Here is a 26,745-nt window from a genome sequence, read left to right as displayed (position 1 = left end):
GGATGCTTACGTGGCTCAGAATTGTTGTGCAACAACATGGGCTTTCATTCATACCGTAACAAAGCATTATTGTTTGGAGGTGAGAAGGGATGCTCATTTTGCACATTTAGTATTTCAGAACTTCCTCGTCTGACTAATCCTTCAGATCCCCTCCTCCCCCTGACCCCTACCACGAGAGGGGTGCTGCTTTGGAATCTGTTCAACAAGTGAGGATTCTGCATGTAGAAGTATCCATTAGAGGAAAAAGTTAATTAACTTTTTAAACTATCTTCCTGGTTGATATTCTATCTACATGCAGATTTGTGGAAGCACCATCACTTGTGGAGTGGAGCCATCCCGACATAGGTTGGTCTTAGGGGAAGTATGGGTTACTGTGTTTATGGATTTAATATGATCAGGCACAGTAACCACTACAACTGGCCGTAAAGTGATCAAGGCAGTTCAATTGCACAAATATGTAATGGCCCTTTGGCCCAGATTCCATGATGCAGCGCAATTAGGATCCATATGCCTGCACCAAAATTACATCATGACACCCAGAGGGTTTCTCCGCACTGTACTTTAAATTGTTTTTTCACTGGCTCTGTCCTATTTAATGCCATGGTACCCATCCTGTTTTGTCTCACATTTAACCCTGTTTAATTCTGTCTGAGAATGCGCAAGTTGATGCCCAACACCGGACTAATCTGGATAAGCACAGATATCTACCGCAGATATATCTTGGTAACAACCAAGTTCACTTATTCTCACAATTTTTTACAGTGACCACAAGGCACATGACCGGCACAAAAACTTGTCAATTTAACAAATGTAATACAGCAAATAATGTTCTTCTGTCTGTCACATTATTGTTATTATTACAGGTGATGAGAACCGCAAACACACCCATGATTATCGTGGAACACTAGTTGCAATTATCCATTATTCATTAATTTGCATACACAATATTCGTACACGTCTTCCTTCATTTAATTGCAGAATGACTATAAACGTTGGTCCTGAAGATACCCTAGCACCTCATTATAGTGTTCTCAGATTGGCAGCAATATGTTGACCCTTATACCATTAATGGGCTGAAATTCACTCCTCTCCTAGTTTTACGCTGTCCCTTGGGGACACACAATAAAGCTTTGAGTCATTCCACCAGGAGGTATTTTTATTCCCCACACTTGCTACACTGCAGTATGCAGCACTTGCCCACACCCACAGCACACATAGGATTTTCACTCCATGGCAGTAAGTTAAATGCTGCCCCACACATGGAATTGTATCCCACGCCACGAACTTCGGTGAGTGTTGTGAGGAGCAACGCTTTGATTAGGCAAGAGTCTATGAGGGTTCTTGTCATAAGCAAAGGAATTTGTCACAGCCAGAGAGATGATGCTATCCAGAGCCATGCAATGTGAGTGGTGCTCTAGACCTGATGCATTTCCTGAGAGTGAACTGTCACTTATAAAATTTGGCAGCTTGACAGAAATGCACATCAGTCTGTAATGGGAATTGTTTGTCCCTACAGAGGGAAAGAAGAGAGTAAGGACCCTCAAGTGCATCAGGCTTGATCCCTAATTTCATGTGATTCTTCATCCACCATGCTTACAAGCTTGTGTCTTGTGTGCTGGTAATGAAACAATAAATTGCATTTCTAATAGAGAATTCTACCCACTGATTCCGCACTTTTAGAATATTCTCGAAGTGTCAGACTGGATTCTGAAACTTTCCAGCAGGACCTCTGTGTGCCAGTAGGTAGGGCCATGGGGCTCTGTGCTGAGGCCGTTCTGCTTTGGATATGACCTGTGAAACCCATAGAGTTGCCACTCTCAAACGCTGACATCAATTGCTTTCAAGGCTATACATGCCCCCAGAAGCAGAGCTCCAATAGCAAATTGGTTGTGACCAGTGAGCAGATTCTTAGACTTGGGATCTTATTACTGGATAGAGTCCAATCACAGAATGGGGAGTTGGGAGTGTCAGTGAGGAAAGTATGGCTAGTTAGAATCTGTACCAGAAAGAGCGTTGCTGAAGGTTAGTAACTTGTTCTTCTGACTGCTGGCCGCACATTACTCACCTTTTGAATAGATCCAAAGCAGTACTTATTCGGAAGTGGCTAACGTGTTCTTCTGATAGAGACTTATAGCTGCAGATTCCTTAACTTTTGAATAGATGCAAAAGCGTAATTATACGGAGCCTTGACTTCTTTCGCTCCAGAAAACCCCACAAAGAGCTGATTGTCCACCTGCTGTTCTTTGGTACAATCAATATAAAAGCTTAGAGCTCTTTTGGGGTCCAAACGGTGGAGTCTCGCCTCCTCCTTTGAGGGGTAAGTGGAGCATATAATGCCCACAAGGTGATGTTCTGACTGATGTGGAAGGCATCACAACTTTAGGCAAGAAGGTTGCCCGTGTCCGCAACACCGCTAGAAGCTCACTTACACGTCCCGCTGATGTTATGGCAACCAGGAACACTGTCTTGAAGGTGAGAAGCCATAATGGACTGCTGTAAAGCTGCACAAAAGGAGCACACATCCGAAATGGTAGGACCAAGTTTAAGGTCCAGCAATGGCATGACAAAGGTAGAGGGAGGAAACAAATGCAATCCTTTCAAAAAGCACATAACAACTGGAGACTTAAATAATGAGGGCTAATCCAGCAACCGTAAAAAGACCGAAAGGTACCCATATCTGTCCCAAGAGGAAAGCCTTACAGTGCCAGGGACAATGCAAAAAAGAAAACACCAGATAACTTGCCTGGAGTGGTTGTATGTTCAAGTACACATGCAAAAGCAGAGAAAACAGAGCTGCGTATCTAAAGACAACCATGCACACAGGCCAACATATGCACATGTAGGCACACTTCCAACCACTCAAGCGAAGAGAGCAACACACATACAGACAAACATTACCATACAAGCAGCACACACGGATTAACATATACAAATACAGCACACAAGCAGGTCTGTACAAAGTTACAGACTATGTGCATAAAGGTACACGCTGAGGTGAATGGATATTGCTTGATTGCGAATATTTGATAAATGGATAAATCAGGGTCAGTAACTATCTAGATGGCTTGATGAATGTATGAGCATAGGTTGATAAATGAATGCTTAGATAGTGTGAGTGTATACGTGAAAAGATGGATGGATGAGTGCATATGTGTGGATGAAGGAATGAGATATGAGTTGTAAGCTGAGTACACATATTTGAAGATGAATAATTATGTGTCTCTGGAGATTGCTTATTCAGTTTTAGATACATTTGTATCACATCACTTCTCAACATAACACTTCATCCAGCCATTTATTTATTTAAGAGTTTTATAAAGCGCTGGCCAGACCCGAAGGTATTAGAGCGCTTTACAACATTTATAGTGAGGAAATCGAACACACAGTATAACAATAATAAACAAATTCAATCGTGACGAATCCAGTTCAGGGAGGGGGGACAAAGGAGCGAGTCGAGAGGTAGGTGATATGGAAGCCTTCTTATCAATGTGACTATATGCTGCAATGGGCAAGATTCTACGTTAGGGGGCAGCTATCTATTCGGAAGAGTCCAGTTGTGGAAGAGGTCTTTGAGCTGACTTTTGAATTTTAAGAAGGAGGGGATAGTTCTGATATGGACTTTGCGCTCATTTCCAGAGAAGGAGCGTGATAAGTTTTTTTGTTCGCGAGTTTTCGGAGGAATGAGAAGTAGAGTGCTAGTACTCCTGAGGTTCCTTGTCTGACCAGCCTTATTGAGTTTGGAGGCTAGGTAGGCAGGTTTCCCAGTGTGAGGGGCTTTGTGTGTGAGACAGGCAGTTCTGAAGTTGGCACGCATTTTGATTGGGAGCCATTTTAGCTCTCTGAGAGCTGGGGAGATGTGTTCATATTTCTTTACTCCAGTGACCATCCTGGCTGCTGCATTTAGAGTTGATCTGAGGGGAGCTAAGTGAGATTTTGCTGTGCCTGTGAGGGTTGCGTTCCCGGAATCCAAGCACCAGGGATTGAGTAGCCTGTTTGAGGTCGTTGGAGGGGCGAAGGGTTTTATTTTGTTGAGTAGTTTTAGGTTGAAGAAAGCGCTCTTTGCAGTGTTCTTGATATGTTTGATCATGTCTAAGTTTGGGTCCAGAGTGATTCCCAGTGATTTTATGGAGTCAGCCGGGGTGAGATTGCAGTTGAGAGCATCAATAGTTTTTAGCCATTCTGTGATTTGGGGGGTCTGCTCCTTGTTGGATATGAGAAGGATTTCTGCCTTATCTTGGTTGAGCTTCAGGTGGTTGAGGGATAACCAGTGTTGGACTTCTCTTAGTGTGTTGTTTAGTCTCTGAATGTCACCAATGGAGGAAGTTTCTAGATAGATCTGGGTATCGTCTACATAGAGGTGGAAGGGGATGTTGGCATTTTTGAGTATGTTGGTGAGGGGCTCCATGTAGATGTTGAATAGTTGTGGGGAGAGAACTGATCCTTGAGGGACACCCCTGCTAATGGGGAGTAGGTCAGACGTGAAGTTTAAAAAAAATTCTTTGGGTGCGGTTCTGTAGAAAGGCGGTAAACCACTGCAAGACCACCTCTTCAGCTTAGACCCTTTCCTGAAGTACATTGATGAGCAGTTTGTGATCAACCGTGTTGAAGGCTTCCAGGTCCAGGAGTATGAGTAGACAGCATCGGTCCGTATAAAGTGATTTGTAGACATCATCAATGACATTCAGGATCGCTGTCTCTGTGCTGCAACCTTTTCTGAAGCCGATTGGTGAAGGTCTAAAGGTTGTTCCTGTCAATGTGTTGAGTAAGCTGGAGGAGAACACATCTTTCCAGGATTTTGGTTAGCAATGGGAGATTGGAGACAGGTCTGAAGTTATTGAGATCGTTTGTGTCAGAGCCCATTTTTTTTAGTAATAGCGTGACTTGGCCGATTTTGAGACAGTTTGGCATGACTCCGTTTCTCAGGGAACTATTTCATAATCTTGATCCAGAGTGGGGCAAGGGTGAGTTTGAGCTTTTTAGGCAGTTGGGCAGGAATAGGGTCCCAAATGTGTGACGAGGGTTTGGAACTGGTAATCATTTCGATGATCTCTGCTTCGGAGATGGGGTTGAAAGATTTCCAGTTGTTAGGGGGGTGCCTGGGTGGGTTATTATCTTCTTTGCTGGGGAGCGGGCTTTCGTTGGGAGGTCAGCAGTGGTCGTCCAGGGGGAGCTCAATCGTGGTGATTTTTTTATCATTAAAGAAATTGGCAAAGTTATCACATAGGTCTTTGGAAGCCTGCACTGAGGAAGAGGGGGGCTTGGATGTTTGTTGTCTAATGAGATTGAAGAGTTCTTTGGGAGTATTATTGGCATTGTCTAGTGCATCACTGAAGAAGGAAGTTTTTGCATTCTTGATGTGTTTTTTATATTTCCTGCGTTCAGACTTGAGTTGTTCAAGGTGGATTGTGGATGGGTTGTTCCGCCAGAGTCTTTCTGTAGCTCTTAGTTGTCTTCTTTCAGAGTTTAGGTCTGTCTTGAGCCAAGATCTAGTTGGAATGTTTCTGACTCTTTTTTTGTTTCAAGGGAGCTATTTGGTCAAGTATGGAAGTCATTGCTGCATTGTAGTGCGAGGTGAGTTCAGTTGTAGAAAGATCGCATAAGGTTTTGGGAAAGAGTGAGCTTACTCTTTCTTCCAGGTCAGCCAGGGCAATCTGTGTTAGATTTCTCGCCCAATAGGGGGATTCCTGTGTACGAGGTAGTCAGTGGATCGTTTGGTTGATGTGGAATAGAATGATGTGGTGGTCTGACCTCAACAGGAAGCAAGTGTGTCAATAACTTCTTCAAAAACGGGTGTGTATTAGCAAAGTGGTGTTCACACCACCGTGAAAATGATGAGGCAGTAATATCCGTTAAATTTGTATTTTTAAAGGGCGCACGTAATGAAGGTAAAAAGGTGTGCGCATCATCGGGTATAATAAAATACACTCAGCTGGAGACTTGAAACAGCTGATTTCAAAGGGTGTGCGCGTCACCGCTCTGAAAATACGATTAGCGTTGCTGCCTGACAAGATGGCGGCACGTAGATTTAAAATGTGTGACCCACACGTGGACGTACAGGGTGACGTACAAGAACGCTGCTGCCGGGCAAGAATGGAGCTGCATGGAGATTCCATGCTCCAAAGTACGTGCCTGGTAAGGCTATGCACTCGCGACGTTGCAGGTCGACTGAAATAGGGCCCAAAGTACGGTTGATAAAATAAATATTTTGGCATACAACCTGCCGCCAAGTGTCCTCGGTCTTGGGGAAAAAGGTGCTTCAGTCGACTGAAAACGTTCTTCTGTCGTCACGTAAGGAGTGACCGGGAAGTGCTGCAAGAATCCCATCCTCGTCACCAAATGTAGAAGGAGTTCTTCTGTCAAAGAAGGACGCTTCAAAGTAACATGCTGGAGTCCTCTTTATTCAATATAACAAACAGCACAGTCCCGACACGTCAGCCAGCTTCAGAGGTCTCCGGAAAACTGCCGGACCCCGAGACCTCAGCTTGATCTCCCAGAACAATCCACCCCACATACCAGCCAGCATTTCAATAGTCATAGAGATGACAACACAACACAGTGGTAGATAATGACTGTATCTTCGTGAGCTATGATGGCATCCAGGATTGATTATGGGTTTGCTGTATGCAGTGTTGGATAAGGTTGTTGTTGCATATAAGTTCTTTCAAGGATTGGATCAGAGAGTTATTTTCCTCATTCCAATGTAGGTTGAGGTCACCTAGTATTATCTTGTTGGAGTCCAAGAGTGAGCAGTGTGTTATCAAGTCGGAAAGATGTTCTCTGAATGAGGGGGTGTTGCCTTGCAGGTGGAAGAGGAGATGGCAGTGTAGCGTTTTGTTGTCAATCGTCTTAATGGTGGAGATTAGATATTCAAATGTGTTATATTTGAAGGAGTCCGTTTCCATTACGGAGATGTTGCTCTTGTGGATGATTGCAATACCCCCGCCTCGATGTTTTTTTCTGGTTTTATTGATGATTGAGAAACCCGGGGGCACAAGCATGTCAATGATTGGGGAAGAAGACTCATTCAACCAAGTTTCAGTGATGAACGTGATGTCTATGTCATGGGTGAGGATGGTTTCTGCCAATTCTGTTGCGTGTTTGGTAACCGATCTGCAATTTATGAGCATGCAGTTGGTCGTCCCCTTGTTGTTGAGTTTCTTCGTTAGGGGAGCCATGGGGATATTAGTGAGGAAGGCTGGAGGCCTCGACGTTCTAGGTGGGGTGTGGTCTCTTACAAATCCAGTGATAACCTGTATCTTGGAGCTGGGGATGACAGTAGAAGATGTGCCGGAAGAGTTGGAAAGATCAGTCGCCTCTCTCATGGACATTGCGGCGCTTGTTGTTTTGGGTCTCCGAGGCTGTTCAAGAGTGGAGTTGTGTTCCAGCTGTGCCATTGAGCCTTGGGCGACCTTGTGTGTTTAGTGTTAGTGACTGTGGGTGTAGGGTGTGGGCGTTGGGTATGCTCCAGAGGTGTGGTGAGGTTTTATAAGATTTTGTTGATGCCTGTATTACGATCTCTAGCTGGCTTTCCAGCAGAGCAAGTCTCTGAGTCGTATTCATAGAGGAGGGGGTAGGGGAGTCTAGGTTCATGATGTCCTGAGCGGGGCAGTCCAGGGAAGGAGAGAGCTTGTCCGTGGGAGTGTGGCTTACAGTGTTAGTGTTGCCTATGTAGTCCCTGGGGATAGCCGTGGACATGTGGTGTGGAAAATCACGTCGTGATTCAAGCTGCAGCTTCTTGAGTGCCAGTGAAAGATGAGAGTTAAAAGTCATTGACTGATGCCCTCATCTGCCTATTCATCCATACAAACATCCACATGCTCACTCACCCACTCATCCATGCTGTCACACGGCCACCCGTTGACTCATTCTTATATTTGCTTACTCACCAATCCTCACAATCGCTCATGCACACATACAAACATGCGAATAAAATAACTTTCACTCACTTAAAAGACAGACCTATAGTCTTTGAAAGTTTTGTGTTGTACTAATGTTAAGTGTGTTGAGGAAGAGCTAAAGCTCTTGCTACCCTGAGCAGGAACATCCCAATTTTCTTAGTTGTTACCAACAATGTAAAACAAGGAGAATCTCTTTGAGTGGGCTTTCCATGCACTTAGTGATAAAAAAGAGCAAATAAATACATTAACAATAATAAGAAAGGTGGAAGAGTATTAGTGCCCAGATACTATGAAATATTTGTGTGATGAATAGTTTTTTTTATTGTAGGATTTCTGATCCTCTACCAAGAACTTAGTCACTGTTGCACCTTGTTTTTATAGCCCAGCTCTCTCATTTAGTGCCCCTTATTATGAAACTATTAATCACTGTTTAGTTACCTCCTGCAACACTTCCTAGAAACATATGAGTGGTAGAAACTCAAACACCTCCATAAAACAGTCTCAAATTAATGAGATCCGGAAAGTAAAATGTAAGAAGTATTGAAAAGGAGAGAATACATGGAAAAAGCTCAAATTCTCAAAAGAAGAAAGCAAATGCTTATTAGGGTTTTCCAACAGGCAGGAGGAAAGTCTGCGTAAAAAATGTACGTTGCAGCCTAATCACTTAAAGGTTAGAATAAAATTACAAATGCTCACTATATCTATATTTTTTTAGATCTAACTAGCACATTCACCGGGTACATTGTTTTTGAGGCCTAATGAAACCTTAACCAGTTGACTATTGCAATGACCTTACTCTACAATTTATCGTGAATTATTCAGACACCAGAATTAATGTCGCATGTATTGAGTACACAGTGTGTTTTCTTCTTTAGGCATCCTGAGGCTAACACACCTCGCAGGGAAACAGACCAACAACATTTTCACAGCTGCCCACTCCATGTCGTTCGTGGAAGATATTTCACATCCAGCTGTTGGGTTTAAGGCCCACCTGATACGTCTAATAGGAAACCTCTGCTACAAGAACAAGGAGAATCAGAATAAGGTAAGAATGCTGTCCTTCAAACCTCATGAATAAGGTGATTCTATTAATTCCTGCACTGAGAAAACGTAACCTGCTTCAACCTGGCCTTTGCTGGCTATTGGAAACATTTAGAGTCTGGGCCATGATAAATACTAAAACCATCTGATGTGTAAGGGTGCTTTGGGAGCAGAATCATCAAGTATATTTACAGTTATAGTGCATTGAAAAGCCATCACAAACATGTACACTGGTGGTTTCTTATTGTGGTATTTTTTGTGTTACTATGATACTGAGGCTAAACATTTTCTGAACTGATATAGTTCACCCTGGTACAAGAAGAGTTAGGATTTGTTTACATTTTTTGCTTCTGCATGACATCAGAACAACACAAATTACAGAGATTAGCAATTATTTTGTTTTATCAAACTTTAACAACTTATATGGCCGTTGTTGTATTATTTGTAGGTCGTTGTTGTATTTGTAAGTCTTATAAACAGAGTGCTACATAATGGTGTGTAGATCCCCTTGATCATTAGTTGTGATGTGTAGGAGAGTAGGATCTGCACTTATGTTGCCCCCACTTTTTTTCTGATGTATACACTGGTTTCTGGCTATAGTCTGGCTGGGTCCCTGCTAATCAGGGCCCCAGTCTCTCTGTTCTCTCTAAACGACTTGGTGTGCATATTAGATGCACTAGTGATTGGATACTGTGGTACGTTATGAGCCCCTAGTATATGGTACCTTAGGTACCTAGTGCATTGGTACTTCACAGGCCTACCAGGGGCTGAAGCATGTATTATGCCACCCCTGGGAAGCAGACTCAATCTGACACCACAGGCCTGCTACTGCAGCCTGTGTGAGGTAGTGTTAGTTCCTATATCTCACCATACACACACATATAAACCTATCAGCCACCCCTATCGCAGGCCCTATCAATCCTGAGGGCAGGGTGCTTGGTTTACTATGTGAGGGGGTGCCCCTGCCTGAGCAGGGCCCCTCTGCAGCTGGCAGGGTCTATTCCCTGTGGCTGTTTGTGGATGCGGTTAAACCATATACTCTTAAGTGCATTATAACCTTGCGGTAAATGCTAACTTTGGAATGACTGCATCAAAACATGTCGTGTTTGATGTCAAACAACTTGGAATCATACCCCCACACCAGTAACTGGTGTGGGAGTATGATCCCACCCTTCTAGAGGGGATGACATGTACCCACTGTACTAAACGACAGAAATCCTATAGAGCCCTGGCATCACAAAATGGATGCCACCAGCACAGACACTGGGCTGCCCTCCTGCTGCTGACTGAAACTCGCAGTGGAGGAGGCCCAACAAAAGGCATCCTGTCACAGGGAGGTGTCACCTCCTTCCAGACAGGATTTAGTGTATTGGAGCTGGGTGGGTGCACTCCTAGAGTGCTTTGAAGTCCTACACTGGGAGAGCAGTAGGCTCCTCTGTGCATATGCCAGCTCAAACCGGTTCAGGGGCTACCTGCCCCTGCTCTGGCGTGAAATTGGACAAAGGGAAGTGGGTGTTACCACCCTCTCCCCTGACCCTCCTAGAGGAGTGGGCATAGAGATAGTCCCTCCCCTATCTTCACTATAAGATGGCAAGCATTGCCTTTATACATTAGATAACCCTGGACGATGCTCTACAAAGAAGAATCCTGGCCCTTCGACGTTCCACTACCTTTGGAAGACAGAAGAATCTCCCTTGGAGTCAAGGAGTGACTCTCCTGCTTAGCAGGCACCAAAAACCTTAATCAACGGTTGCAAACGTTCCCGCTCCCGCCAGAGTTCGAAGTCCGTGCTGCCCCAGAAGTGGATTTCCTGACTCCTCGACAGCCACTGAGAGTCCCCAGCGAAGCTGTGGTGATTGGACCCCACGAGTGACGAGGAACAGCAATACCCGGGGACCGTGCACTATTGTCGAGTGCAAACCCTAAACAACGCTCTACGAACTTGTGCATTGGACCATTTGTGGCCCAAGCCTCCAGCAGGTCTTGCACCAAAAATCAGCGGCCTACCCTGTCCCGAATGACCGTGGGCTCCTGTGAAACATTTCCTGAAGAGGCGTCTTCGCGATCACTTGCCCGTTGGCTAATGGGTCCCCCGAAGACTTTCCTATCGACTCGAAGAGCTCCCCTGGTTGCTCCAGGCCTGCCCTCACTTACCCTTGCTGGGTGACTCCCTCAGACCTTGCTGGTCTGCACCATCGACTTTCTTCAGTCTACACGAGACTTGCAGTTGCCAAGGCTTGTTTGCTCCAATCCGGTTGCCGACACCGCCATCAGCTGCAGACGTCGTGGGACACTCCAAATCCAGCCGCTGGTCATCATCGATCTCTCCTGGACCTCGTGAGCGAAGAGTCAAAACACCATCGATGACCTGAAATCACCAGACATCCGTGGTCATCCATCTTCCTGGCCACCGGTCACTGGCAAGTGACTTTGAACACTGTCCCTTCAATTTTCAGGTCTTCTCCATCTTGAATCCAGGCTTGGATTCCACCGGACACTTCTTCAGTCGACGCAAGCAGCAAGTCTTCTTTGGTCTCCATAAAAAACAGCGACGCGACCCGACACCAAAAGACACCTATGCACCCGGCTTCCCTGGGTGAGGTAACTCGTTTACTCCGGTGCCCAAGTGTGTGTTGGCCCTCGAAGTACTTACCTTGTAAGTGGCTTGCTTGTAGTCTTCCTCGAAGTACCCTAGAACTTTAAAAATCTAACCGCGACTTGCACCATTATAACCAATAGGGAATCCGCGGCTGTGTTCACACACTGCACGCGTCTCCCGTGGGCCTGTTACTTACCTGCTAACACTGCAGTAGTGAAGCCTCAGCGATTCCCCAGGCCCTAGGCCTTGTTATTTTGCAAGTCAACATCCTTATACCACTTTCTTAGTATATGGTCTGGTACGCCCCTAGGGCTCCAGCCATATTTGTGCTTAATTTATTGTGAAACGTTGACATTTGAATGTGTACCTGGTGTCTAATCTCATAAAGAGATTAGTAGAGTGTGTCTAGTAATAAATACATATATATTTGATATATATACCTGTGTGGTGTCCTTTCATTTGGTAATTCAAGAGATTACAAGGTAAAACAAGCTGCTTTACATTCCTCTGAGACTTAGCCTGAAGGCTGCTCTCCACAGCTACCACTAGGATAGCTTTCTTTAAGAGGTTGTCTTAAACCTATCTACCATAAGAGTCGTATTGGACTGGTGCAAGGTGGCCACTATAACTAGTGACCAGCATATGCCAGGCCAACTTCTCACATGATGCAAAGGCACATCTTGCATTATGTAATGTTGTGGGTGAATGGAATTGGAAGAAAGTAGTCATATGCTGCATACAATACAGTATGAAGTTAATACTATCTGTAAGGAGCACAGTCTACGCTAATTCTATTTAAGATGCCTAAGATATCTAAGGATGAGTTGAGATTGCTGGCGCGTGAGAAAAACTCAATCAAGGGGAACATAAGTTGTTTACTAGTTTGAAATGGATTGTCTTGAGTTTGTAGCTTTTGTGTGACTGTTTATTAACTAATTGTTAACTAATAGGAATACCGCCTATTCTGTCAAATCAGCCGCCTTCTTTTGAGAATTCTTTGGCAATTGTTTTGATGTGGTGTAGCATCTGTACTTTTGAATGGAAACAAGAGACGGCCCATAAGTATTTGACTATTACTGTAGATGTGTTAAGCATGATTGGTGTTAACTATGAAAGTCTTGTAAAAAATCTACTGCTCAAATGTGTATATGGTGTAGATGTCCACTGGGTTGGTGTAACATTATTAAAATCATTTTATTACTGAAATGTTGATATATTTATTCTGTACAATCACCATACTAGTTTGAAAACTAGCAGTTCCCCTATTTTACCACCTTTCTGCAGATCTACATACTGGGGCTGAAGGTAACGGCAAGCAACAGTTCCCCATGGTTAGAAGGGCCTTTTGAGTCTCTGCAAACCTACGAACTTGTATGTTTTATGGGTTTTCATCAGCTCATCTCTAATCTTTAACAATAGAGAGAAATGCTGGAAATGTATACTTGACAAGGGCAGAAGTAAAACTTCTTCACGGGTTGGGGGGAAAAGTGGTTAGTGGGAAAGTGGACTTGTTGCTGCTTAACAGATTTTCACATGAGCAAATCTACACATGCATATTGTTTTTTCTAGGAGTATGAGTTCCTGGCCTACTTCTGTAAATTCTTGTGCGTTCATGAAAGCCGTAAATTTGCACTAATGCAAGGACATGCCATGGGTGCCCTTTTGTGACTTTCTTTAAGAATTGGGCCCCTGTTTAGGTCTGGCGTTAACCAAGACCTTTTGTTTTTAGTAAACTTCTACCTCTATCTACTGGCTGGCTTCACTGTGTGTGACAGAATTCCGCTCTTTCACAAGAAGCATTTCAGCACGCAAAGTAGTTTTTTTCAGTGCTACAAACTACTACTAAAATATTTTTGCTTTTGCCAATGTTTGCTAGAATGATAAGGGCCCAGCAGCTTCCACAACAATAACGTTGTACAAAAACCATTTCAAAACAAGACCAGCATTGACAAAAACTAAAGGCTGGCCACCAATGTCATACCTATTGGCTTTGCCAGTGCTTGTTTATTTTCACATTTCCTATAATTTTGCTGAATCTGGCTACACTGATTTTCCATTATGAGTATTTTTGGGAAATACTAGCATGCATCATTAACACATTTTACTAAATGATGCTTCAAAGGAATGGTACCTAAAATTTCACAGTAGTTTAGCAAAACTTTTTTTTCCCTAGTTGCATTTTTTTATGAACATTTTATTTTGAAAGTAAAACATCCTCAATCTTGCTTTTAAGGTTTTGCATATAGTTCAACTTTGCAAACATGCATGCACATTTTTATACTGGAACCACTGTGTCAGTAGTGTAGTTTGAACTTACAACATTTTCTTAGAGCGCTCACCCTAATAATAAACACTTAGTATTAAATGAACCATAAATATAATTTCAAACACCATTAACAAATGAACAAAAATATTACCTTAATTGCAGACGATGCCCTTTTATGATCTATAATGTAGTACTGTAATCTGGCAGACAAGGGTTTGTGCTGCGGGGGGTTGGGCCTACTTGTCTCAAGGACAAAATAACTTGTTGTCCTTGACCCAAAACAATATGTACTGGGCGTCGGCTATAGGAATTCCACACCCCTGCATTCCAGTTTCACTGCATTTGTTAGACACAGAATATATAACGTCCATGGAGTTTATAACTATCTCTCTTAAACCCTCATTCCTGCATAGAGTTGAGTAGACTGCTTTCAAACCTTCTACTTTCCAATCTTATCTAAGAATGTATGTTACTTAAAGAACAAACAAAATTCTCATCTCAGACCACAATTACTGTTCTGTAGAGATTGTCAGAAAAACAATCTCATACTTTTCTCCAACAAGGTCTCTTCCTGGTCAGAGGTCACCATTAGCTTATTATTTGCATTCTGTAAAGCTAATAGACGGACACTGGTTTTCCCCTGTCAGTATTGAAGTTTCAATGTCTATTCCGATAATTGAAAGAACTATAATAAAAGGTTCAGGCAAAAATCAAAGATCCTTTTCATTCTTACTTTGTTTTGCTTGTGTCCCCATTCCCTACACTTTCAAGCTGGTATTTAGAATGTTGAGAGTGAGTGGTGTGATACAATGTTGGTGCGTGTAATTGAGTGGAAGCTAGGAGAAAAGTACAGATGCAGAGAGAATGGAGCCCAGACAGGACTTACGTCCTCTTGTTGCAACTAAAGGGCCTACAGCTCCAGACTTTTGCATGAAGACCCTGCTCTCCAACTTCAACATGATCAACCCAGATTGACCTCCATTGGGGAATAGTGTAAAAATGTACAGTCTATCGTGTTCCTTCTCTTTGACTTACACTTTATATTTACACCATAAATCTTTTCCTTTTTTTACCCTATTTTTGCTGGCAAAATGGCTCTATACACTGTGACAGCACTATTCACTGCCAGTATGTAGGTTCCGGCCCTAAAATTATGTTGGTAAAATCTGTTTCACCCAATTAGGCTGTTTACATTTTCTGTAAGACCGTAATAGAGGGCTCAGAAAATTCACCAATGTCATGGAAGTTGCATGTCATGTGAGCTGCAGTGTATATGTACACCACCCACATGCCGGAAAAAATATATGGCTGGCAGGAGTACCACTGTGAACTGGCCAGAGAGCAGATTAAAGGAACTGCAGTAACACATGACAAGTAGGAAAACAAATGTTATGTATATCAAGTCATCTCTAAAGAGTGCTTTATAAGCCCACAAGACATGGTGCCTAATATGTGTATAAAAAAAAATAGGGCACTCTATATATTTAAAAAGTGTGCCCTCACAGTAACTAGTGGCCAAAAGACATGACTAGGTATGAATACAGTATCTCTTCTGCATCTTGCCTGGGAATTTTTTGCTAACCTTGTGGAAAAGTTCTGTTATAAAGAAAAGAAGTAATGTAGACTGCATGAGCCAAACCTAGCTAAAAACCAGTTATGTTGCTCATCACAAATGCAGAGCTTGGAGACTGGAAGAGTTAACGACTCTAACTCTGAAGAAAGTGATCTGCCTTGGAACACCTCCTCGACTTGGTGGTGTTAACTACTGGTCACTTAGCAAGGATTAGCTACCTGGGAGTGTACAGGAATACAAGGAAGAACAAAGGACAGCCTTGACAGTTCTTTTCAGTCAGAGATGCTCAAGAGCGATTCCCAGAACCCTGCTAGAAAGCCAAGATCCAGTCACATTGGGAAACAGAGCCAGTTTGGACCCTATCAAGTGGGAGGCTATCTCAAATAAATAGCAGAGTGGCTTGGCAGTAGGGAAAGGCCTACTTGATGGCAGAAGGGTTCTGATATTTGTAAACGCACCGTGACAGAGCATGCCTCCCTTTGTGTGGGCTATGTGTCCGCAGTGGAATTCCTGTGCAACCAGGCAAGTGATGAGTCTCAAGGTTCAGAGGTTGAACTGAAGGGACAATCTCAGGATGCCACCTGCGTGGAAGGAGGGTATTTACAGTCTAAGGTTGTACCTCAGGAGTCACTAGCAAGTCTGTGAGACCTTAAGGAGGGTCCGAAGCTAGTGACCTAGGAAGAGGAAAGCTTGGCCCAGAGAGGGAATGCATTGAGTCTCCTGCATTGCGCTCCATGTAAAGTTTTAGGGACTTTTGTGTGGGCCTGATGGTGACAGGTCAAAGTGAGATTTAGCCCCTGGGCATGACTCTGGCTTGGAAGATGTGGTTCACTCATGGCTGAGTGCGCTGAAGGGGCCTGAACTGGGTACAGATATGGCTCAGGAACCTGTAGGTGACTCCTTGTAAGTCCACAGGCTAGATGTGAAGCCTACCAAAGGCACTGGGTGATTTGAGCATTCACCTATAGGTGGATAGCTAATAACTGGTTGCAGTAAAAAAAAGTGGTCAGTTGTCATTGTTTGCTGGTTGCCTTGTGGACAGAACTGACCCCAGGCTGGGGGCTGGCATCTAACCCAGGAGGCAGGATGGGCCACATAACCTGGCTGGTGATTAAGGTAGTGTGTCGGAATGGTGTGTATCTATGAGTAGGCTAGGACTGGTCTTCTCACAATGGAGGGTCTACAGGTGAGAAGGGTTCCCCATCAACGTGGTTAGTGTATAGGGATGAACCTGACTGAGAGATTCTGGTAGGTTCTGAAATTCCTAGCATAGACAAGTGCCACTGCAAAAAGACCTTGGGGAACAGAGGTTATGATCAGGGCTTCAGGGGAAGTTCCTGCAGGATGGAGAAAGGAGAGAATTATAATGTGTTTGGGGAAAAATGCAAAAAATCTGACAAATGTCATGTTTCACCCAAGCTTGTGTGGCACCAGAGACCGAAACCTTGGAATATACAGATGTTCAAAATGTACGGTTATGGTATGTTTTTTATAGCCTCGGGGTGCTATTTGTGACCAAAAGACAGGTACCCTAAATGTGGATTTCACTGGGAACTGTTATCCAAATTTTGAAAATGCACTCCTTAAGTTTATCACCTGTGGGCACACTGAACCCATAGACAACACATACATGTCTGGTAGTGCCCATATGCAGTAGACCCAAGGGAACAAAGTTGGGGGTCAGGTTTTGACAGGGATATGTTTCTATGCAAGGGAGATAGGACGAAATGACCACATTTTGGGAAAATGTTAAAAATCAAACAAACATTATATTTAATGTGATCTCATGGCCAGCCTGTCAGGGTAAGGGGAGGTCTGGCACTCGGCGATAGAAACCTTAAGATTTGGAAATGTTCACAATAGGTGGCCGTGGTTTGTTTCCATACTTCCTAAAGTACTCTAAATCCGGATTTGCAGCTCTTTTCTATATTTCCAAAATGCACTACACCCATTTTGTTACCTGTGGCTACCTAGTATCAATTGAAAACAGACATATGTTAGGTACACCCACGCTGAGGAGACCTAGATGGGGAGAAATAACGTTTCTGGTCAAACTTTGGCAGGGATGTGTTTTGCTCAACAGAGACTACATAGAATTTCAACGTTTTGGGGAAAATATTGGCTAAGAATCTGACAAACCTATTGTTCACAGTGCTCTGCTGGCCAGTCAGTCATGGCTAGGAAGATCTGGTTTACACCAATAGATTCCTTCATTTGTACACAATTATAAAACATATCGATTTTATCCCTTCCATATATTCCTGACTTTGCAGAGTAAACCATAAATAGCTATTCGGACATCGTTTCTTCATATGCGCCAATAGTACATAATTAATTGTGCAGACTACATTTCCTTTAGGAACAGTCATACATATTTGAAATTGTTGGACTTCAGGAATTCAAGACAACAGTTCCCCTGTTTGGCGTCCTTTGATTTATTTTTGTCCATATGCAAAATGCAACAAAATATGTGTTGAAAAATATGAAAGAATCTTCACGTTTTTCATGTTCTGGCTGCGATGAGATAATGATGTGGGTTTTGCACTAATAGATTAAAGGTGCAAATGAAAAACCATATAGTTTGTATGGGTGCACAAAGAGACTACATTTGTTGGCAAATAACTTCCTCAATTCAAATTAGTTTTTTTTTCCAACTCGTTATGGTTGTGAACAAACACTCCTGCAAATGTTTAGATATAAATTTATATAAGATGTATAATAGACATAAATTATTTATTTTTATTTTGCATGTGCATTGTATATAAAAAGCAATCCACTTTGTTTTTTTTGTTTTCACTGCTGTAGACTTTTTAATGTTTTAGTCATGAATTGTGTGAAATACGCACATGTTAAACCCCACACACACACACACATACATGCATGAGGACACATAATCCAGCCCCTTAAAAGAATCAGACTTTGGCAAAGCAAATGGGTACGCTTTAACACATGAAAATACAAAAATGCTGACATGCAGTTTTCATAATATATAAAGGGGGTAACCCAGTTAATCCAACTGCATCTGGGTAAACAGATATACAAAAAAAAACGTGATTCTTTGGAATAAATCAGTACTATTTTATAATTAGAAGGACACCATTAGTTATTCCTTAAAAACGAGGTGATCTCTCTTTGAATTAATCATACATTAATCAATATCATTGCCAGAACACAGCCTTAGACAAAATGATTTTATGTATCAATATACACAAAGTGTCAACACATCATATATTCAAATATACATACAAATATGACCTACAGAAAAAATCAAATCAAGAAAATCAAAACAAACTAAATACAAATGAACAAGGAATTTATCCTGTATTCCTTATTCCCCTATAAATGACTATGGATGCCTTCACCTTTTTAATACGAGCAATTTATATAAAGTACTAAAACATTGTTTAGAGGTATAGAAGTGTATTTTCCTCTTAGTACTATCGAGTGGGGCTATCTAAAGTAATGGAATGCTCGTATACTGGGGTTGCCAACTCGGCACTACACACAGGCTCCAGCCTGATCGGTGCAGCACACAGCTCACTTGACACGGTGGCCCTCCCTTGGCATAGGGGGTTGCTAACTCTGTCCTGACCATGAGCAACAACCTGATTGGTACAGCAGCTATTTCCTCACACCTCGCGGAGGGAGTCCACTCGACAGGGTTCCCCACTGGATCTGGTTCCCTCAAGGCTCTCCTCTTCCTCACAGGACACACTGGTCTTGGCAGGCAGGCAGACAGGCGCTGGTGCTCCAGAGCAGGTCGTCTTGCCTGGCTCTCCCCTCCCTAGTGTGTGTCCCACCCAGCTTAGAGGAATGCAGCAATACACAAATCTGTCTGGGGGTATTTCCCTACCTGCTCTCTGTGTTTCACTAAGAAGTCCTGGATCTCCCAAAATGGAATCCTGGGTTCTCCATCTATTGTACCATCCACAGGCACACATATACCCAGTGCATATATACAGCCTACACACACTACACAGTACTGTATCTTTCATGCGCTGGACCACTGTTAGGCACACATACACCCAGCACATATATTTAACATGCACACACTGCACAGGACTACACCCCTTATGTATTGTACCACTTATCGGCTCACATACATCCAGCACATGCAGTTATCAGGCACACATTGCACAGCACTAGATTTTACATCTATTGTACCACTCATAGGCATACATACTCGCAGCACATGCACTCACTATGCACACATTGTTCAGTACTGCATTATGCCTTGATTGTACCCTTCCCAGGCACACATACGCAGCACTTCACAAAAAACCGTTGTAGGGTGAGTTGAAGACACACCGCAGCAGAACCTTAAAAATGAGTGAGCTTGTAGGCCTCGCTCCAGTGACACAGGTTAAAAAATTGACCTGTTTACTACTACTGATCACTACAGTGTATGCTGCCACCATCATGCTCATGCTGCTTACCGACTGAAATCCAAGAGAGAGGCCGATATCATGGCGCACACGTATGATAAAAAGTTTTTTAAAAAACAAAAAAACTCCTCTCGCTATATATATCTATCTATATCTATATATATTTTTGTTGAGAAAGTTTGGCGAATATCTATATATATATATATATATATTACGTAGTTTTTCGTTTCAAGCGCTCCTGTGCGCCTCAAATCCAAAGGAGACCAGGAACAAACGAACGCTGACCCAGGATGCGGGTGAGAAATTCAATTTATTATTATTAGACCAGCAATGCCTGCATGACGCGTTTCAGCCTACGAAAGGCCTTGATCACATGACGCCTGAGGCTATGCAGGGGAAATTTAAAGTGCAAGTGCAAGGTATAACAAACTTGATTGGCTGACGCATAATTGGCGTGATAGACATGAAAAAAATACAATCAACGTTTTGAACATTATTGTACAAGGCTACTCGTAATTCACTTTCTGTAAAATACATAAAAATTGCAAAATATGCTAACCAATTGGTACCATGATCCTTAAAAAAAGAGGCACTGATATAAGGTGCAATCAAATTTAAAGGTACAAACCTCAGGACAGTGACAGTTTAAAGCAAGCTGTAAATGCTTTGTATGAAAAAAACTGAACACCTGCTTGTGCAACAACGCAGTCTGCCGTGCAAAAGACGCAATGTGTGCAAATAAAACCCAAGTGGGTAAATCCTAATTATATACATGATCAATGGACAAATGCAATATAAATAACCATCCTCAATGTACAATATCCTGTCTACATCAGAGCGCCAATCAAGATAGTGCAAGTATACAATGTGCACGGGTATTGTGCTAAATTAAAATCAGTCTTAAAGAACTATAAGGTGCTGTTACAAAATCTATCATTCTTTTTGTATACTAAAAAAGTTTTGGAGGCCATACATCAATGGAATAATTTTTGGCATCTTTAAAACTTAAGGAAAAAGTTGATGAAAAAATGGTAAAATTACAGACAGGTGAAAAAGTCTTCGCTAGCATTAAGACCCGCAGGGGTCTTAGAGTCCAATTCTAGAATATAGCGGGTTTCTAGCGCTCGTAGGCGAGCCTCACGATTGCCACCTCGTCTCAGCGGGGGCACAGAATCGATGACAAAAAACCTAAGGAGTTCACTTTTGTTATCGTGACACTCCTTAAAGTGGCGTGCAACAGGATATGCGGGATCACTGCCATCAATGGCCCGTATGTGCTGGAGTATCCGCTTGTGAACCTGCAACTTGGTACTACCAACATATTGCAGGCCACACGGACACTCCAACACATACACCGCAAAATCAGTTCTGCAAGAAAGGAATTTGTTTATGGGGCGAGGAATGTCACAGAACGGAATACAAAATTCCATTTTGTTAGCCCCATGTATGCACGCTTTACAACTGGAACAGCGTTTGAAGCCCTTACAAGTTTGCAGCCATGTTCTAGTTACTGAGTTTTCAGGACTGGATTTAACTAGCGCATCCTTCATCGACCGAGCTTTTCTGAATGTAATGACCGGACTAGCTGACATCAGATCCCCAATGACAGGGTCATTACAGACAAGGCTCCAATTTTTCTTAAATACTTTACGTAGAGCCTGATGTTGACGATTATAGGTCACAATTAATCTAATCGGTTGGTTAGTAGGTGAGCTCGTTTCGATGGGTATAGATTTCTTTAAGGCCTCACTCCGTGGGATGCGATTGGCTTTTTGAATTGCATTGTCAACCATCGCAACAGTGTAGCCCCTTTGCAAAAAACGTGCTTTACTTGCTTGTTGAGCAAGAACACATTCTGAATCAGTGCTGCAAATCCGCCTTATACGCAACATCTCCCCATAGGGTATGCTGCGTATAAGATGAGCCGGATGATGACTTGAGGCATGTAGCACTGTGTTACCAGCAGTGGGCTTCCTAAATAGTCGCGTTAGCAACTGATCATTGCCTGCAACGATCTCCACATCTAGGAAGCACACCGACTCCTGGCTTATGTTGGATGTAAAGCACAGGTTGAGAGTGTTGATATTGAGTACACTAATGAAATCAAGAGCTGCCTGTTTGGTACCCCGCCATATGAGAAAGATGTCATCGATATAGCGGAGCCATACCGTTACATGTCTGGAAAATGTGTCATGGTGTTGACCAAAAAGGACCTGCTCCTCCCAGCAGCCCATATGCAAACAGGCATAGCTGGGAGAAAAACAGGCCCCCATGGCTACACCCCTGACCTGTTGGAAATATTGATTTCCAAACATGAAGAAGTTATTGTTCAAGCAAAATGAAATCATATCAAGTAACATCTTATTGTGATTGGCTAGCATGATGGGTCTATTCCCTAGATAGTGTGCAATAGCTTTCAAGCCATCAGAATGATGTATACTTGTGTACAACGCTGATACATCAAGTGTAATCAACCAACACATAGAGTCCCAAGGAGTGTCTGCGATCTTTCTTAGAAAATCACCTGTGTCCTGCACAAATGAAGGTAGGGTTTGAACATGCTCCTGCAAGAAATTATCAATATACACAGATGTATTCTCCAATAAACCCCCACAGGCTGAGATGATAGGCCTGCCAGGAGGCTTAACGGGATCCTTGTGCACTTTGGGGATGAAATAAATCACCGGAGTGACTGGATACTCATTTTTGAGGTACTTGAGTTCATCCTGGCTCAGAAGTCCGGTACTTCTCCAAGCAACCAAACGTGCATAGAAGTCATTCTGTGCTTTCCTCATTGTAGCTGCCTCACACCTTTTATAGCACAAAGGATCATTCAGTTGGCTAAAGGCTTCATCTAGATAGAGTTGACGAGGCCACAGTACCACATTACCGCCTTTGTCTGATTGGCGGACAACGATGTTGTTGTTTGCCTGTAGTTTTTTAACCAACTGAACATACCAAGTGTTCTGAGCGGTGTATTGCTTTTTTTCCTGAAGTGTGGATGCATACAGTTTTTTCATACCAGCTACAGATAATTCATGAAAGATGTCTAGATTGTCATGCAGCATTAGAGGAGAAAACGTTGATTTGGACTTGAATTTGGTAAGACCAGACACATTAGGAATTAATTCATCATTAGTACGCCTGGAGCCAGAGTCCTCAGTATGCAGTTGTTGAAGATCTTGTAATAATTGAAAATCACTGGCTCTGAGTCCATGAAATTGAGTATCCATAGGCAAGGGTTGGGGTCGTAGTGCTGGAGGATTAAGCCGAAAGTACTTCCTCAATTTCAGCTTACGAATGAACTTATACAAATCTATTCGTGTCTTGGAGTAGCTAAAGTTGCTGACTGGACTATAGGACAAGCCCAAATGCAGGATTTTAATATCGGCTTGGCTCAACTGAGTATCTGTGAGATTCAAAACAGATATGGAGCTACTTGCTACCCCCTGTATGGTCCCCAACTACTGTTTCTTCCATTTTCTGTTGTAATTTCTTTTGGGCTTGGCGCCTGGAGGCTGCTTGTCGACGCGCTCTGCGCTTTTGGTTGATTCTTTTACTCCGTTGGAGTTTTGGCGTCTTGGTCTCAGCGTTTCTCGCCGTTCTTGTCGCAAGCAGTCCACCTCTTGCGCTAGGGAATGTTTGGTAAACCCCAATCGCATTAGGTTACTATGGCGTTCACTGTCAGACTCGCTGTCGGGTACTGAGCTCAGGTCTGAGATTGAAGAAGCCCCTTGATGTGCTTGAGCGGCACTTGTACCTGGCTCAGATGGCGCTTGCATTGGAGGTGGTTTGGACGTTTTGATGGCATCAAACTTCCTAGCAAAGGTGAAAATCCGACCTTCTTGATAGTCGGTTTTATCGCGTTGAAATTTAAACGCCTTGCGTTTTTTGATTATTTCCTCTTCTTTGCGAAGACGGGAAACCATCTCCTCTCTGAGTTTAGCGCAGTCAACAGTAGAATCCAAAGCAAGGATTTCATTTTCAACAATGTCTATCTGGGTCTGTAGTGCTGCGCGATCACTCTCCGCGTATTTGACCAAGATAACCACCAACTTGCGCGATGACTCCAGATTACATTCCGCCCATTCATTGAGCATGTTTGGATCAGGTTGCTCATAGCTGGGTGCCAGCATTATTCGAAGCCCCCGAGGGATGCGCCCCACCTCCAAATAGCGGTTCAGGGAGCGGTGCTCCCACCATTTGGCTTGTTCAACTTTTCCAGCCGTTTAAAGATGTCACGTGGGTTAGGAGTCCCACTAGTGTGCTCAGCTGTTTGTTTTACAGCGTTGGACCCACCAGCCGGTGAGTCATCGAACACATCGATGGCTGCCTATATATATATATAACTAATAATGCTTTGTAAAATACAACGTTGTAAAAACAAAGGGCCATATGTAGGTAGCCTAATACCGGTCGGTAACGGCCGATTTTCGGTAAAAATCCCGTTACCGACCGGTATTCAGGCTTTTGGTATGTAGGGGGGACATTTCAGGATTCAGTAATTTACCGAATCGGTAAAATTACCGAATCGGTAATTTTACCGATTCGGTAAATACCGAATCCTGAAATGAGATGTAGGGGGAGTGTGTGGGTGTAGTGTGGATTCGTTATTTACCACCAACTAAAAGTTGGTGGTAAATGACGAATGTCTTAGAAAGAGCATTATTTGGCCCTTAGAAGTGTGCAATGTGGCAGACATACATACCCTTAGAGCATGTATGTGTGCCACATGTGCACACATGCAGGAATCAGGGGTGCAACAGGGTGTCACTGTGACACCCTGCCACCCTTGATTGTGCTCCCCCCATTACCGAATCAGTATTTACCGAATCGGTAATGGTAACTGGCTTCCCATTGATTCCTATGGGCCTAATGGGAAGCCAGTTACCATTACCGAATCGGTAAATACCGATTCTTAATTACCGACCAATTCCGAATCGGTAATTTTTACCGACTGATTACCTACATAGCATTTACCACTTCATAAATACCGAATCGGTAAAATTCGGTATTTATGAAGTGGTAAATGTTAGGCTACCTACATAAGGCCCAAAGTGTTGTAAACGACAATGCATTGGTAAACTTCAGTGGAAAAATGAGTAACGCCATAACAACTGGTATTCTATGTAGTTTTTTGCCTTTTGTAATAAAGGGGATGTTTTGTTTACTGTAAGCCAGTGTCATAGTGTGCTTTTGTGCTTTATTGACTATATATATATATATATATATATATATATATATATATATATATATATATAAAAATAACCTACTGGCAGTCGCCAGTAGGTAGTTATAGTTAGGACCTATATTCCATAGGAAAAGCATTTTTTGTTTTCCCAATAACTTTGGCGTTGTTTGACAAATCATCGCGATATTTTAAAAACTAGTGGGGCGCTCCGGTCAACTCCTGTCTTGAAAGTTTCGGGGTGATTCGCCAAGTGGGGGCCGAGAAAAAAGGGTGGTGCCAAAACGTGTTTTCTCCATGTTAATTTCCATAGGAAACTTTAGACACTGCTACAGCCCCGAACTGCTGAACGGAATTACTCCAAATTTGGCACAAATGTAGCCCTTGGTTCAGAAAGAGTCCTTTTTGTTAAATGGTGTAAATCCATTCAGTAGTTCCTGAGAAATTCAAAAAACAGAGGTCGGAAAATCAATTTCCCATAGGAAACTTTAGCCAAGGCTACAGCCCGAACTGCTGGAGTTTCAATATCTAGGGACGCGTTGGATTTGCTACCCCTCCCGATCTTGTGACTCTGTAGAACCGAGTCACAAGAAAACAGTAAAACAAAGTTGAAAACAAGAAAAGGGGACAGGTTAGAAACAGCCTGACCCCCCGGCCTGCTCAGGGGGTCCCACAAGGACCCTCGAGGCCAAAAAAGCATTTTTTTAAAATAATTTCGGCGGACGTCGCGTTGGCTTTGAGATGTCATCAGTGATGTCATGAGTGATGTCACTGACCATGTCATGAGTGATGTAATATGTGACGTCATCAGCAGTGCATTGCGGGCGCGCGAGTTATAGTTAGCTGAACTAACTATAGTGGGGGAATTTCAATGGTTTTGTACGAGTGAAAAGTCCAGTTAACTATAACGCCCCTGAAACCTATGGTTTTTTCAGTGAATTTCTAAGGTTTTTTAAATGCTAATTCCTAACTATAACGTGCCTGAAACCTATGGTTTTTTCTTTTAATTTCAAAGGTTTTTTAAATGCTAATTGCTAACTATGCCTACAGAGATAGGACATGTGAAGAAAGAAGAAAAAACGCACAGAAAGAAAAAAAAGAAAGGCAGAAAGAAGCAACAGAAGTCCTCAAAGACGAAGAAAAGTGCAGGAAGGATAACGTGCAGAAAGAACAAACAGAAGAGCAGAAAGAAGCCTTGTTGCAAAATCATCCTGTACCCTCAACTTTTTCAGACGGATACTGGTGGTAACTGAGTCTGACTAACCAGTCCTAGAGCCAGTGCTATGTTAAAAGACACTCAGAATACAGTGAAAACACCTACATACACTAGGGAACACTATGCGTTGGGGTCCCCCTGTGATCAGCATGACCTCCTCTGTAAGCCCCTAGTATATAATAGGGCAGGGGATTAAAGCTACCTCTTAAAACGCGCGACAGGGCGTGTTTGTGGCCGTTTTTTAAGTTGGGAGATTAAGTCCCCTTGAATCCTGAGGATCCCTAAGGGCAAAATAGCCCACTAGGTACGTCCAGTAAGTGCCATTGCAGAGAAGTGTAAAAAGGGGCACGGCCTGCACCACCTCTCTGCAACGCAGAGCAGTGGCGCTTACTGGAAGCACCTGGTGGGCTAGTTGGCCCCCAGGGTCCCTCATGATTGAAAGGGAATTATTTCCCCAGCTTAAAACGCGCCACAGGGCATGTTTGCACACGTCACCTCAGGCCCCGTCCCCTCCCTTCACCACTGTGTAAACGCGCCATGTGGCCCCTTGAATCCTAAGGGTCCCTAGGGTCAAACTAG

The 26,745-nt window shown here is 43.1% G+C and overlaps 1 protein-coding gene across 2 annotated transcripts in view; it reads left to right on the top strand.

Moving 5' to 3' along the window:
• The window catches only part of ATXN10 (ataxin 10), an 842,223-nt gene that overhangs the window by 577,476 nt on the left and 238,002 nt on the right, over positions 1-26,745 (top strand). For both annotated transcript variants that reach the window (XM_085652421.1, XM_085652422.1), the window contains exon 9: positions 8,774-8,943. In XM_085652421.1, the coding sequence (XP_085508547.1) occupies positions 8,774-8,943 (170 nt within the window). The remainder of the gene's footprint in view (positions 1-8,773; positions 8,944-26,745) is intronic.

The sequence above is a fragment of the Triturus cristatus genome, chromosome 4_1, assembly GCF_964204655.1.
Source record: "Triturus cristatus chromosome 4_1, aTriCri1.1, whole genome shotgun sequence".
NCBI classification, from domain to species: Eukaryota; Metazoa; Chordata; class Amphibia; order Caudata; family Salamandridae; genus Triturus; species Triturus cristatus.
Note: the sequence above shows the minus strand (reverse complement) of the source record. Positions and strands in the feature narration are given on the sequence as shown.